This window comes from Furipterus horrens, unplaced genomic scaffold (assembly GCF_987537825.1).
Source record: "Furipterus horrens unplaced genomic scaffold, mFurHor1.1.pri manual_scaffold_1, whole genome shotgun sequence".
Lineage (NCBI taxonomy): Eukaryota > Metazoa > Chordata > Mammalia > Chiroptera > Furipteridae > Furipterus > Furipterus horrens.
In genome coordinates, this window is record NW_028327171.1 from 169285086 (window position 1) to 169303259 (window position 18174).

The window sequence follows — 18174 nt, forward strand, 5'->3', positions numbered from 1 at the left end:
AAAAACTTCAGCAAGGTTCCACAGGGAATTATGGAAACACCACTGCCACCAAGAATGCCTTTTCCCATGTGAATAGACTGTGAGTGGGTAGCAGAAATTGTAGTTTTTCTCATTGTGTACCTGGTACCATGAGGTACAGTTCACAGAGTAAGGGATGTTCTAATTTGCCATCAACTGTGACTATGACTAACACCTACTGTGGGACCCATTCCAGGCCACAGAGGAATGGCAAGGAGACAGCCAGTGATTGAAGGAGAGCTGGTCACTTTCTAGCTTGCTGAGTGCTCCTGGCTCAGGTCCAAGATCCCAGAAGAGCAGAAAAGCTCCTCTTCCCAGTACTTAAAAATCCTCTCATGGTGTATCCACATTTATTGAAGTCATTATTGCAGACTAAATAGTGAACAGGCCATAATGATAGGATAGAAATCTTGAACAAGTCAGAACACCTTGCAATCACTACTACACACCAACAATTGTTTTGTTACTTATATTTCCCTAAAAAATATGACCTGAGAAATTTTACATCTAAAATCAGATAAGGAAAGTAGGTATTTCAAGATAATAAGATGTTTTTATAATACATAAAAAGAGAAAAGATAAAAGTAAGGTGTGTTGTAAAATGTGGGGAACTAAAACATTAAATAGGGTGTCACCTGTCACATCAACAATTAAAAAAAAATTTCTTGTCCTGATAGAAATTTAATCAGGTTGCCCTTGGATGAGTGTTCGCAGTAGGATTTTCTACAAAAGGGTATGAAGGAACTTTCTGGAGTAATGAAATGTTCTATATTTTAACTGTAGTGGTAGTTACACAGGGGTATACATTTGTCAAAGCTCATCAATCTATACATGTAAATGTCTATTTTACTATATGTAAATTATACCTCAATATAGTTGACATTAAAAGTTCTTAGAAAATGAGCCTACAAAGAGATATGGGCTCATTTGTAGTTTCTCCATTACATTGAGAATGTTCTCAAGGGATAGAGGACTACAGTGTTTTCTTGACTATGAACTTGGGCAGCAGCCCAAAGTAATTCTAAAGTTATTAAGCAAACTATACCCAGAACAGGGATCCCTTCCTATGGAGTGGGCAAAAGGAAGAGAGGAGTAAATCTCTTAAGACTGTGCTAAACAATCTGCAGCTTATATAAAAGCTTCTGCTTTTGGAGTAAAGGTGACCTTTTATCAAACATTGCTAGTAAGTAATTATAAGCTGCAGTAACTTAGACATTTTTAATAAAAATGTTCTATGAAATGTAAAGCTGAATAATGTAAATTAGGTCATCAGCAAACCTGTAGCACTTAAGTGATTTTCGCTGGTGAGAAAATAGAAAATAATAGGGTTGATTCATTCAAGTTATGAACAAACCACAGTGAAAATAATGTAGTAGCACACTGAAAGGGGCCATACAGACAAGGGCACAACTGATAGCTGCTGCAGGTCTACAGTTTCTTATTGAAAGAATCTAATTACTGCTCAGGTGTGAATTCTTGACCAGTTGCAGCAACTTGAAAAAGACCCAAGAATTGTTAAGGACTAATTTATGAGGACTTATAAGAACAATTACATTCTCATAGCTTGCGTAAGAAAATACTCAGGGCATGGCAATGACTTACCAGTCTCCTGAGAGGTCTAAATATTAGGGGGAAGGAAAACTAATTCCAAATATAAAGGAGAAATATGAGGGATCAAAAGCAAAAGATAAAAAGTACAAATCTACATCATTAAGCGTGAGATCTAATGAAAGGGCTTCCTGAAGCTGATTCTTTCAAAATTGCCCACAAATGTAGTTTATGAGCAAAATGGAAAGGCCAGATTATTGTCTGACAGTCTTGAATTACTTTGGACCCCAAATGCTATCAACCCGCCTAAAGCCACCAGAGTTGATTTCTATTTCACAAAATTAAATGGATCAAAATCTGGCCGCCAATAATTATTTTCCCACCAAAATGCTAGGACTCAGAAATTGAAATTGTGAAAGGATTTCTAATAGCTTCCTTTTCCAACCCTCCAACCAATAATTTAAGAGTTATTTTATTTGTTTAATTGGCCCACAAACAGAAACCTTCCAAAGCTACAGCTGGCCTGGGAAATTACAATTTGATCTTCCACTGGCCTGGTTCTTTGGAGCTGAGGAACTAATATTTGTCTTCTATCTTCCTCTCTCCATCTGGTTTTCCCTAATGGCTTTGAATTACTAATTCTTTTTGTGGGTGATAAGATTCACACAAATCATTTCCTGAGCCCCAATTGAGTTTTCTTGAATTGTTATAAGCATGAGAGTCTCTGGTGGGGTCCAGATTGTCCTTACACACAGCTGACAGCAAGGAGTTCGGGAAGATTCCACTCCAGCATCTTGGCTTCTTTGCACATATGTCTAAAGAGGTGCATCTAGCCACCATGCTCACAAGCTATTTTGTATCACACAAGCACATTTTCTGTGCCTCAGATGCTTTATCTGGGGGATGAGGAATGACCCTCTCTACCTCACAGGGACAGTCTAAGGAGTCTAAGTTCTTCAAGGGAAAAGTAGAAAGTATATATCATATCAAGTTGAATTGCTATATTTTTTTCCTTAGTCCCAGGATTGATTTACATTAGGACCTTTGCTTTGGTTGAATTCATAAAATATACTCATTTATTTGTTCATTTAGTCAACAACTGTTTATGAAAAACTCAGAAGTGATACAACTCCAAGGGATTAAAGCCTTGACACTGGGTGGAGTGCCAGAATGTCATGTCAATTTCTGAATTATGATTCTGTACAATTAGTGTTCTTACTTACACAAGTGTTTTTCTGGGATCTCCTGGGCTATTACTGCAGCAAACTCAAATCAAAGTAAGTCCAACTTAATATTTATTGAACTCCTATAATACAAACAGGTGATACAGGTAGCTTGCCTTTTGCTATCCAAGATGCCTAAGTATTAATGAAATAAGGCAGAAATAATGAAAACTTTAAAATGTAAGTTCTTTGAGGCAGAGCTTGTAACCTGTACATCTTTTATCCCTTCCAGAGCCTAGCCTGTTTCCTTATAAATAGGAAGCATGCAATAAGTGCTGAATTAAATGCAGTTAATTTTGACAGGAGATGAGTTAGTTCACAGAAACTAAAGAAAAGAATAGGACGCTATTTCTCCTGTGCTTGTAACTTGTTTAAGTTCCAATATATAGTTTTGAGTAACAAGAAGAATTTGTTTATATATATAACTCAGGAAAGACTATTCAGGAAATAAAGTGTGATGACATAAAGGCAAAGGAAGGAGAGGGTTTATCCAGCTGGAATTAAGAGAGCAGGTAGACATAGAAGTTAGGGGAAATTTGAGAAACTCTAGAGGGCTCAACATGGAGTGCAGGCTCGTTAAAAGGTCCCTGAGAAGCAGAGAAGATGGCTTTACTTGTCTTATTTTCAGGGAGGTAGAGTTAAAATATTGGTCAATACTAAAATGCAAATGCCACAGCAAAATAACATATTTGAGACTTAAAAGTCATCAGCACATTACTGGGTAAAGCCACATGCTTTCTGATTGGACACAATTAGAGGTTTCACAGTATTATTAAAAAGAAACTATTTTATTAATGAAGCAATTATAACCTTTTGATGTTATCTTGTGAACTTAAGAGGGCAGTTTAAGCATTGAAAAGATGGATCTTGAAGAAAAACCTGAACATGCTGTTTCTAGCAAAGGCTGGGAGAACAGTACTCATTACAATAGTACCCATAAACGGGCATCTGGCTGGTGATCCCTCTGATCCCAGAGTGCAACAATGTGTCCCACAGCAGTGCATTTACAAGACCACATTACAAAATCTCACTAATACTCTTAACCACCAGGGCAACTGGCATCCATAGTCCTCATCTTAAAGACAAATCTGCGCTCCCAGGAGGTTAAAGGCTCACTTAAGAACACACACACCAATAATACTTATAACTGACCAAGAAGGATTTTCTTTAACTCCACTTGCTCTCTTAAGAAGGATGTTTACAGAGGAGGATAAACCCACTCCTCGAAGTTCTGTATGGAAGCTATAGCCTTCCTCATAAATCATTAAATTGGCTTTTTAATGCAAACAAGTGATCCTGGCATACTTGGCAGGTCTCTAAGAGCCTACGCAGTCTGACCAACTAATCCTAACCTTGAACAAGCCACAGTGGAAATTTGGGCATGTAAATTTGACTAAGGGACAGAGATGGGTGTTGATAAGGCTGGTCTCGGAAAGAGAAGCACAAAAGAGCAGAGTTTGGGAAGGAACAAGGAAGGAGACAAAAGGATAAGCTCCAAAGACTGAGAAAGTACAAAATCAAGAAATCAAACACAGCTTTTTGTGTTTGATTTACACCACCCACTCCGCTGTTATTGTTTATAATGACTAAGTTTAGGTATGTGTTTCTTGTTGATTACTACATGAAATTATATAGATACAGATAATATGGTATTTTTTAAGCAAAGTAAAAACACTTAGAAGATTTGCTTTGTGGGAAAGAGAGACAGTTAGCAGACCAAACTGCCTGGGCTCCCCCTGCTACATCAGGGGACAAGACTCATGACATTCATGGAGGTGCCAAAAGAATTTCAGTGGTCATGGCAGTTTATGGCACAGCCCAATTACATTTCAACTTCAAATTCCACCAAGCTTTTCAATATATATGCAACCTGGTGATCCTTAAAGATATTGTTACAAAAATGGAGTTTAAATATAAAAGAAATTCCCTAAGAATAAATTAGTATGACAGTATGACGAGTGTTGCATTCACTTCAAACTTCCAGGGAAAGAAAAAATATACACACACACACCGACACACACAGGTTATTTAGCTTGCTGAGATTCCATAAAATCAACAAACTGGTTTCCCGTACCCTCGCTATCACAGGTCATTCTCAGAGGGTTTGGAGCTGAGGCAACTAAATCTGGCTACACTCAGAGATCTGACTCGCCCAGTAATTCCTGAAATGAAAATTATATATTTTATTTGACAGTTTATGTTATTAACAGTTATACGAGACACTTTTAAAGCATGGTTTTGGGGGATTTAAAGTTACATTGTTAATAAGTGTAAAAATTATCATAAAACTGTTGCATTCAGCCATTGGTCCAGTATCTGTTGAAGCAAACATATTATATTCATTACTTGGAAGAAACTATTTAAATACAGTTCCAAGATAAATTTTTAAAAAGTAACTAATATCATCAATCTTCTATAAAAATTCTTGCAATAAAAAAAAAAAAAAAAACTAATAAAAGCTGGGATCTTAGCCAGACTGGGCTGCTAAAGTAAGCTACTTTAGAAGAGAAATAAGTCAGGCTTTTCAACATGCCCCAACTTTATGATTAAATGTCTTTCAACATTAAATTTTTTTTAATGTTTCTAATTACTAACTCAAGCTAAGGAAGCAACCTAAATTATTAATGAGAAAAATGACAGCGATATCACTTGTAAAAAAAATTTTCCCCTCATAATAGACCACCACATTCCTAGGGATGATTACAAATCTTTAGGATTTACTTCTGGGTGGTGGTGGGTGGGGTGCACCAAAACTTTATGCCATAAAACCATCTTGCCAACCTTCCACAAAAGCTCAGATGCTCAACTTATACCTAAGGACTGAAAAAAGAAAAATGAAATCCTCATCCTTAATTTTAGAACAAGGGAAGACCTTAAGAGGTCATCTGATTCAAAATTTTCTAAAGTGGGTTTCACGAAACATTATTTTTCTAAAATGTTCTGAATAGTGGCAGGGTGATTCAGATAAATTTGGGAGCACTCTTGGAGAGTCATAATGCACCTTACGTTATTAAAAAGGCATCCTAACAGAAATGAAATAGTTTTTTTAAAGACAATTTTATTGAAATTATTTGAGCATAAATTCTTTTTTATTCAGCAAGTATTTATTAAAATCCTGTAAAATTAATATTTTGTAGACAACCCCCTGTCTTGGATATGAAGAAACTGCAGTCCAGACAGGCTAGGAGAATAGCCCAAGGTCACAGAGTTAGTTGGTGGATAAGCTGAAAACACATCTCCCCTTTCAAGGCCACTCTTCAGTGCTCCTTCTGGTACTGTGCTGTGTCTCTTACACCACTTACACTCCTTGAGGTATCATACTCTATTAATAGCCACACCTCAGAGATCCTCTAGTCCAAAGCCCTATTAAAGGTGGGAAAATGCAGTCTCACAGAAGTGAAGCAGTGTTCCCAAAGTGGCATATAAAATTGATTTCTGTAGACCTAGGACCCAACTCTTAATGCCAACACTAGTATCCTTGCCATCACAGCCTACTAGCTCCTGCAAAGCCAACACTTTTTGCCTCTGAGGAAAAGGAGTCTTGGACAAGAGGGGCTTTAGCTATTCAGGCCCCAGTAAAATATTTATTAAACTATACTTGTGTCAGTAGGTATTTTAAGTCAGTTAAGCATGATTATCTTTACTTACAAATGTCATCCACTGTGACAGGGAATCAATGTTTCAAGCTGTTGAACAGGTCATCATCCCTGTCCTGTTGGATGACGCCTATAAATAAAATAAATCTATTTTTGAGTAAGTAGATTTTAAGCCAACTAGATTTAAGATGCATGCAGTTTAAAGCAAAGAGTAATTTTTAAATGATTCTTTATTATGCAGTACTGGAGAGAGATAGCTTCCAGTGCTAACTATTTCACCCTTTGTACCTATCACTGGCCATCAGCACGAGAGAATCCAGGTAATGTGACATGTAACGTTGCCAGAATACACAGCGAATCATGGATACTAGAGTTAAAAGGGCCCTCTAGACATTATTATCTACCTCAGACTCTTGGCTCTTGTGAATATTATTTTCGCTTTGTAGGAGGGATCAACAAGGTCTCAGGAAGTTAAACGACTAGCCCAATGTGATATAGCTAAGTGTCTTTATTAAGTTCCTTGATAATGAAGAGTATATAGAAAACACATTCACCAAGACTATCATTAGGCTGATCAACTTTGAAAGACTCACATTTACACATTTTTAAATATTTCACAAATGCTGACTTAGAGTATTCAAGCACATCTGCATAAACTGTAATATCAGTATTAGATATTTAAGTCACACATTATGGAAAATGTCATGAATGGAAAAAAACCAAAGTGAAAAAATGGGAACTAGAGAGTAAAAAGAACATTAAACACAGCATGCACTGAGGATTCTAAATCCTGGTTACTTCCAAAAAAGATTTGTGGTTACTAACAAATATGAGTAGATGAGAAACCATTTTCTACAAAATTTCTATAGTCTATAATTTAAGATGTTGGTTTGTCTGTAGCCACAAAATGCTACCCTAAGTAAGACTTGCCAGAAACTAAAATTTGGACTGAAAAACGAACATTTTAAATTTCCATTCCATACCTATATGCTCTAAAATAACTGGAAGTATTTTAAGATGCTGCCTTGAGTTAATATGGCTGTTACAATAATATTATCACCAAACTCATATTGAGTGCTTACTATGTGCCTAGTAGCATAGTTTGATTATTTAATATATACTATCTCATTCAATCAATCCTTACAACTTGAGTATTATTATAATTTTACACATAAGAACATCAAAGCATGGAAATAACTTGCTGAGGTTCACTCAACTGATAAAATGGAAAAATTTGCACACAAATCTATTTGGTGACAGAATCCAAGCTCAAACCACTACAAATACTGCATTTCTTTAGCACAGCTTCTAAAGATTCTACAAATATAATAAATCAACATGATTCCAATAAAAATACATAAAATTTCCCCAACTAAATCCCACTCAATATAAAACATCAAGTTCACCCTTTTTCTTGGGGTGAAGGGAAGATTAGGGACAATTTTCAAAGTAAAATAATCAAGGAGTTAAAATTTCTAATGTTAACCTTAATGATATTATAATTTAAAAATGACAAATGAAAACAAATTCTCTTATAATTAAATAAAAGTAAATCTTCCTTATTCAATTACTTCCTAAAGATCCATAAAGAGATAAATCCTCCTATTACTCGACACTGACTGATTCTCAAAATAGTGTAAGAGTTATTGATAAACTGAATTTACTCATGTATATTTTAAAAACATAGATATATCAAGTTCATAAATAATAGAACCATTTCAACAGGGAATTATCTTTAAGGGAAAAAATAATAATTTTGATAGATCATACAACTCCTTAATCTCTTACATAACAGAGCTATCTTTCCTTGACCATATGTTATGCTTCTAAACAAAACCCCTGAACCTTTATACAAGGGCATTTTTAAAACCATGAAGCTGATAAAATAGAAAATAATCAGCAGTAAAAAAGTACACCTGACATATTTAATTAAGAATTAGGTATATGCAAAGCTTAAGACCACTGGAACTAGACATTAAGGAAAACACACATCTTTTTCAAAGCACCGCGGAGAAGTCCATCTCTTCTGGCAATAATGACTTTCTCGTAAGGCCCCCAAACAGAAGAAGACAAAGTGTGGTTTCATGGTCGCTTACCCTTTTTTCTGACACCCCATCCTGGCCTGTAGAATCTTTATCATCATGTGTCTCTTTCAGGACTGGCATATGTTTTTGGTATGCTGGCTCTCTGTTTAAGGTTGTGTATCCTATGTGCTCATATATTGGGTTTATCGTCATCTTGGCAATGTATTCTGCTGCCTTGGTTTCAATATAGAGAGTAATCAATCCATCAGTCACCAGATCGTGGATGGACTCAAAGCGCTTCTCCCCAACAAAGTGCTTTCCATCGTAGTAGAGCCTGAAGTTTCTGGTTTGACTTCCAAATCTGCCTCAATGAAATGGGAAAGATGTTTTTAAGAAAAGTAAGCAAGTGAATTCTTTCTAGAAAAAAAAAAAAACTATCGGTTTGTGTGTCTCTGTTAAATAAACTGTGGCTAATCTCTATGGATCGTCTGGAATATAGAAAATTAAACTTCTGAACACAAAGAATGAACTTGCAACAACTGGGGATAACTAGTCAAAAGCATGCTACCCTAAAGGGAAAAATTTGTTCTTATTTATCTTTTTAAGCCACTTCATTATGCCTGAAGGAAAAACAGGAAAATAAACTTCATGTCCTATTAGGATACATTCTATATTCAACTGGTCAACTCCATAATATACAAAATTTCTATATTAACATGTTCTCATCAAGTTGATCAATAAAAATATTCAAAGTACTTTAGACACCAGCATTAATGTCTCTTAACAGGGAAGCTCCAGTGTTTGGTAAGTAGAACTGAGTCCAGAATCTACATCAGAGAGTAGGGCAGGATGGCAGCAGAAACATATTTTGCTCTTTCTAGCCAAAGGTCAATGACTCCCCCTTCCCTTTTATATAGTCACTTTTCTGTCTGCTTGTTGAGTCTGAACAAGAAATGTTTGCAATATACATGGCATATATGTCATAAACTACTGGATTCTAAAAATCTTGTTTGCACTTTTGAATTATGTTTGATAACATATTTTAAAATCTGGAAAAGAACAATTTAGTGTTATGATAATTTCAGTATTTTATTTCCTGTCACAAACCTCAGAAATGGATCTGGCCTGACTAACCCCACTGTCCTTGCAAGACAAAGGTGAGAACACGCACTGACTTTAATAAAAGCTGACATCCAAAGGCACCAACAATTGGCATCATGGTCCCCCAAAGGTAGGCCTGAGTATACATAATTAAAAAGTAAACAAACCATAAAAATACATTTAATTTCATTGTTAAAAGTACACAGGACAGAGGTAAACTAAGAGATTAAAACAATACCCTAATACTGAAATAAGGTATTTAGATAGAACTAAAAACTTATGCAAAATATTCTGCTATTGGTTTTATTTCAGAACGACAGGAGTTAAGAAACTTAAGATTTTACTTTTAATGTGTCCTTTAAAAAGTTAACAAAATTATTTTTTACAATGTCCTGAGGTATCTGTTTCTGTAGTTCAAATTAGGCTTTAATAATTGTTTAATCTAAAACCCAACATTCTATCCATGTTGGTCCTTTCTCTAAAATACAATTTATTCACTTTCTGGTTCTGTAAAAGCAATTAAATTTGATTCACACTCAAGTGAACGATTCATATAATTCCACTTTCCCATTCTCCATTTTACTCTAATGTTAAAGATGTATTTCTCCCAAGTAAATTTCATTATAAGTCTAAAACAGTAGAAGGTAAAATTTCTACATTAAAGTTAACTAGAAAAAGTTTTTTTCAGTTTAATATACTGATTTGTTATTTCCTCTTTGTCAATCATTGTCTGTTATTGAGAAACCAACATGGAAAGCCACTACATAGTTTTTATAAATTCTTTCAACAGGGCAGAAGAGAGGACGGCTCGGAACTGGCCTCACCTGGGCTGGAATGGTTAGACTGAAAGAGTAGAAGTCTGGGTTAGATTTCCTGGCACTGGACAATGGGTTACAGTAGTCCCTCTCTGTATCGCGGTTCACTTATCGCGGCCTCACTGTATCACAGAATTTTTAAAAATATATTTAATTATTTATCGCGGATTTTTCACCGTATCACAGGATTTTGCGGTATTGTATACATATGTTGTTAAAGTTATGTAGGTTTAAGAGTGTAGAATATGTTTAAGAACATAAGTAGTGTTTATAAAAGTGTGGAAAAGGTTGATAAGGGAGTGGGAAAGGTCAATAAGGGACTAGGAACAGTTTATAAGTGTGTGGGAAGGGTTTAAAAAGCCTCAAATATATATAAGTACTAAAATAAATGTAAGGTTCCTACTTCGTGGATTTTCACCCATCGTGGGGGGTCTAGAATGTAATACCCGTGATAAGTGAGGGAATACTGTATTTCTAATCCATCCAAGGAGAGGATTTCCTGTCTTCTCTACATTATTGGGTGAAAGAGACTAAGAAGTTTGTCCTTTTCCTCACAGTGGCTTCAGAGACCCTGTGCATGATTTCCCATTGTTCCTCAGCCCGCACTACAGCCCAAGACTTTCAGACCAACCAAACTTCCAGTCTTAAGGGAGCTGGTCAGATAACTAAAATACCTTACAATGTAAGTTGATTAAAACTTACCCTCGAAGGACAAAAACATGAATTTCCATTTTGGAATTATAATTTGCTAAAGAAAAATTGTATTACTTTTACTAAAGGAACTATACACTTTCTTTGCCCACTCTGTACTGCCCTCGCCTTTACTTTGGAAGTTACACAAAGAAGAGCATCACAGTGCAGACTGACGCCCCCCCCCCCCCCCCCCCCGTGATATGGAAGGCATGCTAGAGACTCGTGGAGCAGAGGTGATGAGTGCATGTGCATTCTACAAAAATGAGCCCTACAAGGGAGATGCCATATCTAAAGGCAAAGAAAGAATCCTTTCTAATAAAAGTTTACCACTCACAGATTGTCATTTATTCAACAAACATCTAACAAGACACCCAGGAATGATGTTAAGTATTACACAGTTCATAATAAAGTTCCTATTTCCTTGATAATCTCAACGGGAAATAGATAAACATAAAAACAAGTCAATACAACGACAAGATGAAATGCTGAATTTTAAAAAGTTCATCTTTGGATTGATTTCTAAACAGTGATTAAAAAATGTGTATAAGTTTGTTCTTATATTGAAAAGTTTTATTTCTGTACAATGATTCATAAAGCCAAGTGAATCTAATATCTCCTCACACTGTAGAAACCAAGAAACTCACTGCTGAATAGGATCTCAGTGCAAACACACTTCCACTGACATGAGATCTCAGAGCTGCTGCTTATGTCTACATACGAAAGCACCCTTGCAGTTCCGAAACGGGGTATGGCTAGGGGCAGGCGGGTCCTGGGTTTAATAGAAAACTGTAGGCTTGGCATCAGTTTTAAATCCTGGACCTGCCACTTCTTAGCTGGGTGGTTTTTGGAAAACCATTCTTCAGATTCTGCATCTTGAAAATAGGTATAACATCACCCTACCGTGTATGGTAGCGAGGATTATATAAGAATATTTAAGTCAAAGCTAAGTACACAGTAGGTTCAATGAATGGGAGTTACCTTTCTCCTTCTCTCTTAGCTTAGGCCACTGCAGAGAGTGATTGATTGAGTTATCAAACAATAAAGTACAACAGAAAAGATACTCAGTAAATATGCATAGAAGGGCATTTAGTAAACAACCAGTAACACTGGTTTTATAGGGACATCTCTGCACTGATTGATTTAACAGTCAAAGAAGGGCAAGGAGACAGCACTCTGTGAATTTTCCTTTTGGTGTCCCTGGGTAAGTGTATACCACTTAAACAGAGTGGGCCACAGCAGTGCAGAGAGGGGAGGGCAGAAGTGAGGAGAGCCTTCCACTGAGCCTTGGGAGTTGGGTCTCTGAATTAAAAGGAGAAAGGTCAGTAAATGTATCCATATTGAAAGCAGGACATGTTAAATGGATCTAGTGATGACTGCTGAACTCTATAGACTGCAGAGTACTGATTTATAAAAACTGTTAAAGCTAAACCATTTTCTCTCTACTTTTATAGGAAAACTTTCTTATATTTATTACCTGCCTCTGCCCTTTCTTATATAAATTTATGTAAACCCCCACCTGAGGACATTTTTTTTTTTCATTCGTTTTAGAGAGAGAGGAAGAGCAAGAGGGAAGCATCAATGGGTTCCCTCTCATAAATGCCTGGACTGGGGATTGTGCACTCCAGGACCAGGAATCAGAGATCAAGGATCAAACCTGCAACCTAGGTATGTACCCTGACCCGGAATCAAACTCACTTTGGTCACATGACAGTGGTCCAACAAACTGATCCACAACAGCCTGGGCTGCCCTTGCTTTTAAATAGCTGTTTATTCTTTGGTGAATTGGTATGAAACTGTACAGGCCCAACTCTCACTCAGAGTTCAACAAGATGAATCATCTCCAAATGGTACTATAGTTTATACTCTCTCTCTCTCTCTTTCTCTCTCTCTCTCTCTCTCTCTCTCTCTCTCTCTCTCACACACACACACACACACACACACACACACACACGATTGGGATAATCTGCTTTGAACTGCTACTGTTATACATAATTACCATTTTTTAGAAAGAATGTCTTTTTTCCCCAGGGCTCTAGGTTTTGATTTTCATGCTTTAAAGAAATGTTTAATGTTGTGCCCAGTTGTATTCAGATGAATTTTAAAATTCATAATTCTAACATCTAGCTTTAAAAAGTGAACAAAAACCTTAATAGCATCCTTTCTATTTTTTAGCAAGTAAATCACACTCATAAAAAAATCATTCCAGAGGTAGAAAGTGATGAAAATATGTATAAAAATAGCCTTTGGGATTATACTTTACTTTTTCTGAAACCAAGAATTATTTCTGATTTGGGCCAAAGTATTTGGAAGTATCTCTTCAAAGGAACGCTCCATGCTAACAGATGTTTTCTGTTAACAAACAGAAAACTAAACATATACAACACACTTGCCTAAGTTAAGAATAAAATGTTAGAACTATTTCCAGAAACCAATCAACAATTTTATTTATAATAATTCTTTGTTTATTGTTTATCAAAGTCAAAGAAGCTAATCTAAGCTGAAATACAAACATCTCATAAATTCATCTAAACATACCTTAAAAGAAAGGTTAAAACTGAGACAAGAATATAATGAGGCATTCACTTAAACACTAGAAAATGAATTTAAATGGATTAACTGAGAAAGGCTAAGGAAAAGAGAACATAGCTATATATCATTATACAATTTTTAAATATTTTCTACATCTAGAACAGTTATTAAGATACTTTTGTCTATATTGCTATATAATTTTGGATGGTAAAGTGAGCAAAAGTATCAAAGCATGTGAACTCATAATAGTCCCTTCTCAGGATAAATCACCTTCAGGAAAGAAGTAAACCAGTGCCTAACGAAACTGCCAAAAGCGGCACCAGGCAGCCCTGGAATGGATATAGGAGGGTTGGCGGAAGGCCTGTCCGCCACCCTCCCCAATCCTCTCCCCAGCGCCATCTTTCCCCGTTCCGGTGGAAGACAAGTTCTGTTTTCTACATGGGATAAAACGAAGGACGCTATACTGAGGAACACTGGAAAGAGTTGAAGGCAGAGGTACAAACCTGAAAACTAAGTCAAAGTTTTAAATGGGGAAGATTGAGACCTTTATCTCTCTTCCCCACCAGGCTCTCAGAAGGCTTGTTTCTTTCCTGATAAGAGAAAGACTTCTCTAGGAAATCTGATCAGCCCGCTGAAAAGACTTAAGAAGAGAGACATCACACTACACTCAGCAGGCTTCTCTCAAGCTCTTAAGAGAACTAACTACTAGTCAGTTCTTCAATGCCAAATGAATTTGAGTACGAGCCATTAGGCAAGGGTCATTTGACATCTAAGAAAATTCTCCCTCGTGAAGGAAAAGATAATCAAAGCAAGCTAAAGGAAACAAACAATGCAAGCAGGTGAAAACATTTTAATTATCATATGCTCACGAGAACAAAAGTGGAATGTTCTCTATCTCATTTTTAAGGATTAACAGGAAACATTAGGATGCTGTAAAAAAGACATGCATATAGAATACAAAGAAAAATAAGTAGAAATAAGAAAATGTATTATAAATGAAGATCTTAAATGAAAAATAAAGTTGAGAAAATATTCAAGAAAAGGAAAATGACAAAAAGATTAAAAATAAGAGAGAAAAAATATGATAGAGAATCAATCCAGGAAGTCCAACATCTGAATTAATATGAGTTCTGGAAGGAGAGATCAGAGAAAATAGAAGGGTAAAAAAACCAAAGAGATAATTCAAGAAAATTTACCATAATTGAAGAACAACCCTAGCTTACACAATAAACAAAAATATGCACACACCAAGAGGGTAAACATGAAAAGTACACAAACAGGAGTCCAGTATATGCAAATTATCCCCAGAATGACAACATTTATTTAACAAGTCTGACAACACCAACCAGTAGCAAGAAATTAGAATATCTAATATAATCAACATTTGGGATACTGCTTAACAGAAAGGTTTTATATGTTATTTAGTAAAGGTAAATAAATGCATACCCTGTGACCCAGCAGTCCTGGGTAATATCACAGTTTGAGTGATTATGTGTACTAGAACACACACACACAGCAAGCAGCAATGTTCAAAATGCCTAAACTTAAACTACATAAATTATCAGTTTAAAAAAAATTGTGGTATACATATTGTGTTAATTTCTTTAATTCTCACCCAAGGATATGTTTTTATTGATTTGAGAGAGAGACATCAATTGGTTGCCTCCCATACACACCCTGTCTGGGACTCAAACCCACTACCCCGGTATGTGCCCTGACTGGAAAATTGAACATGAAACCTTTTGGTGTACAGGATGATGCTCCAACCAACTGAGCCACCTGGCCAAAGCTGTCTTGGTTAATTTTATATGTCAACTTGGATGGTGTGTTCAGGTGAGATTAATATTTAAGTCAGTGAACTCTGGGTAAAACAGATGCGGTTTCTAATCGGGTGGACCTCATCCAATCAGTTGAAAGTCTACATAGAACAACTAAAAAGAATGACCTCACTGAGCAAGAAGGAATTATCCAGCAGAGGGCCTTTGGGTGTCACATGTACCATCAGCTCTCCTGGGTCTCGAGTCTGCCAGCTACATTTGGACTTACCAGCCTCCACAATCACGTGACCCAATTCCTTATAATAATCTCTTTCGAGACTCTCTCTCTCTCTCTCTCTCATACCCTATTGGTTGTTTCTCTAGAGCCCTGAATAATACAATGAAATACTATACAGCAAGGAAAACTAATATATTCAACATGGATGAATTTTTTAAATGCTAGGGGAAAGAAGAACAACTCACAAAAGAATACATACAGTGTAGTCCAATTATAGAAAGCATAAAGGCAAGCAAAATCCAACTGCATTATGTAGGAATATATATGTGTGGTAAGACTATAAAGAAAACATTAGGAAGGTAACTATAAAGTGAGTATAGTGGTTAACTATAATGTGAAAGGTAGAGATAATGATAAAAAAGGGAAATAGGGAATTTCTAACTATAGGTTAATATGTATTTAAATATAATCAATTTTTATTTTATTAAAACATTTTAAAAATATGTTCATTGATTTTAGAGAGAGAAATTAAAAAAATCAATGTGAGAGAAAACATCAATTGGGTGTCTCCCAAGTGTGTCCCAACTAGGGATGAAACCCGCAACCTTCTGGTATATGGAACGACGGCTCCAGCCAACTGAGCTATACTAGCCAAGGCTGTAATCTATTTTTAAAACATACTTATGCTTTATATACTTTTCAGTATGTTTTATTTTACAAAACATTTGTTTAAAAAAAAAGCAAGAATATAGTACCCAAATAACAGTCAATAATCTTATTCTGGAAGAAAAATAATGACAAACAAAATCCCTTCAAGTGTTTTTCACTATAGAATTTAGGAATATAAATTTGGCCCTGGCTGGTGTGGTTCAATAGATTGAGCACTAGACTGTGAACCAAAGGGTCGCTGGTTCGATTCCCAGTCAGGGCACATGCCTGGTTTTTGGGCCAGGTCCCCAGTTGAGGGCAACCACACATCGATGTTTCTCTCCCTCTCTTCCTCCCTCCCTTGCCCTCTCTCTAAAAATAAATAAATTCTTAAAAAGAGAATATAAATTTTTTTTTTTTTTTTTTTAAGAATATAAATTTGGTAATGTTTGTTAGAAATCCAATCCCCTGGGATCCACCCCAGACCTTCAGGTTCAGAATCTGCCTTGTTAACACAAGATCCTGAAGTGATTCCTATGTGGTTTAAAGTTTAGAAAATACCTTTCTAATCTGATCCTCTCACATTATGGATACAGCAACTGAGAGTTTTAAGTTCCTCAACAGTAAAATAGGTAGGCTAAACGAAAGAAAGTTAAAAAACCCAATTCATTGTTTAAAGTAAAATGGTTCGACTTCCGGCCAAGATAGAGGCTTAGACGGACACGCTAGGTCTCCCTCTACAACTATAGAGGAATACAACTACTTCAAAACAAAGGATAACTAGAAATTCCAGAAAATAAAACTACACGGAAGTCCAACATATGAAGTTATAAACCAGCGGTGCCATTTGGGCAGGTAAGAGTTAAAGAGGGCAGTGCTGTTTGCGGTCGCACCCGGAGCGGCGGGCGACGAGGAATCCCGGCTGCGGTCAAGCCCCTGGCGGTGCGCGACCCCGGCGAGGAGTCCCGGCTACGCAAGCCCCTGGCGGTGCGCGACCCCGGCGAGGAATCCCGGCGGCCAAGCCCCTGGCGGTGCGCGACTCCGGTGCTGGGGAGAGCGGCCGCCGCATCGCCTTGAACAGTGAGGCCCAGGGGGGCGGGAGGACGGATCCCGGTCTCCTAGCTGAATAACTGTGTGAATCCATCTTGGACCCCCGCCCCCAAAGAAAGCACCACAGGGCTGCGAAATAGGTCGCGGACAGGCAGGCGCCGGTCGCTAATTTGTGACGCGTACTGCCCCCGACAGCCAGCCCAAGAAAACAAAACGCATCTGTCAAAATGAGGCAGGCAACTATAGAAATACCGGTAACACAACTCACCAGGCAGCAGATAGAGAACCTGACAGATGAACAGATAAGAAACCTGTCAGAGGCTCAGTTCTGGGCCACTGTTATCAGGTGGCTTACAGAATTCACAAAAGAGCAGGAAAAAGATATGAAAGAAGCGAAAAACTTTCATAACGAAAGGAACAAAACCGCATACGAGACAGAAGGAAAGGAAATAAAATCCAGAGTTCATTTCAACAAACTGGAATATGGAGAAGGAACAAGCAGTCAACCAATGCAGCGAGAGGAAATGGGAAGCAACAATGAAAGGATCAGAAACCTCTGGGACAGCTATAAAAGGCCCAACATAAGAATCATTGGTTTGCCAGAGAATGAGGAAGATGAACTAGAACTTGAAAAATTGAGTGAAAATATAATAAAGGAGAACTTCCCAGACTTGGGGAAGGGAATAGACCTGCAGGTCCAGGAAGCAAGGAGAGTTCCCAAGAGACTGGACCCAGGGAGAACCACTCCAAGACACATTATAATCAAAATGTCAAAAATTAAAGATAAAGAGAGAATCTTAAAAGCAGCAAGAGAGAAGAAAAGAATTATGTACAAAGGGGTCCCAATTAGACTATCAGCTGACTTCTCAAGGGAAACCCTACAGGCAAGAAGAGACTGGCAAGAAATATTCAAAGTAATGAAAATCCAAAACCT

General features: G+C 36.9%; 1 protein-coding gene across 2 annotated transcripts in view; it reads right to left on the bottom strand.

Annotated features, from left to right (window-relative positions):
* Positions 1 to 18174, bottom strand: part of CHN1 (chimerin 1) — a 161899-nt gene that overhangs the window by 67146 nt on the left and 76579 nt on the right. For both annotated transcript variants that reach the window (XM_090280829.1, XM_090280832.1), the window contains one exon: positions 8482 to 8770. In XM_090280829.1, coding sequence (XP_090136955.1) covers positions 8482 to 8770 — 289 coding nt within the window. The remainder of the gene's footprint in view (positions 1 to 8481; positions 8771 to 18174) is intronic.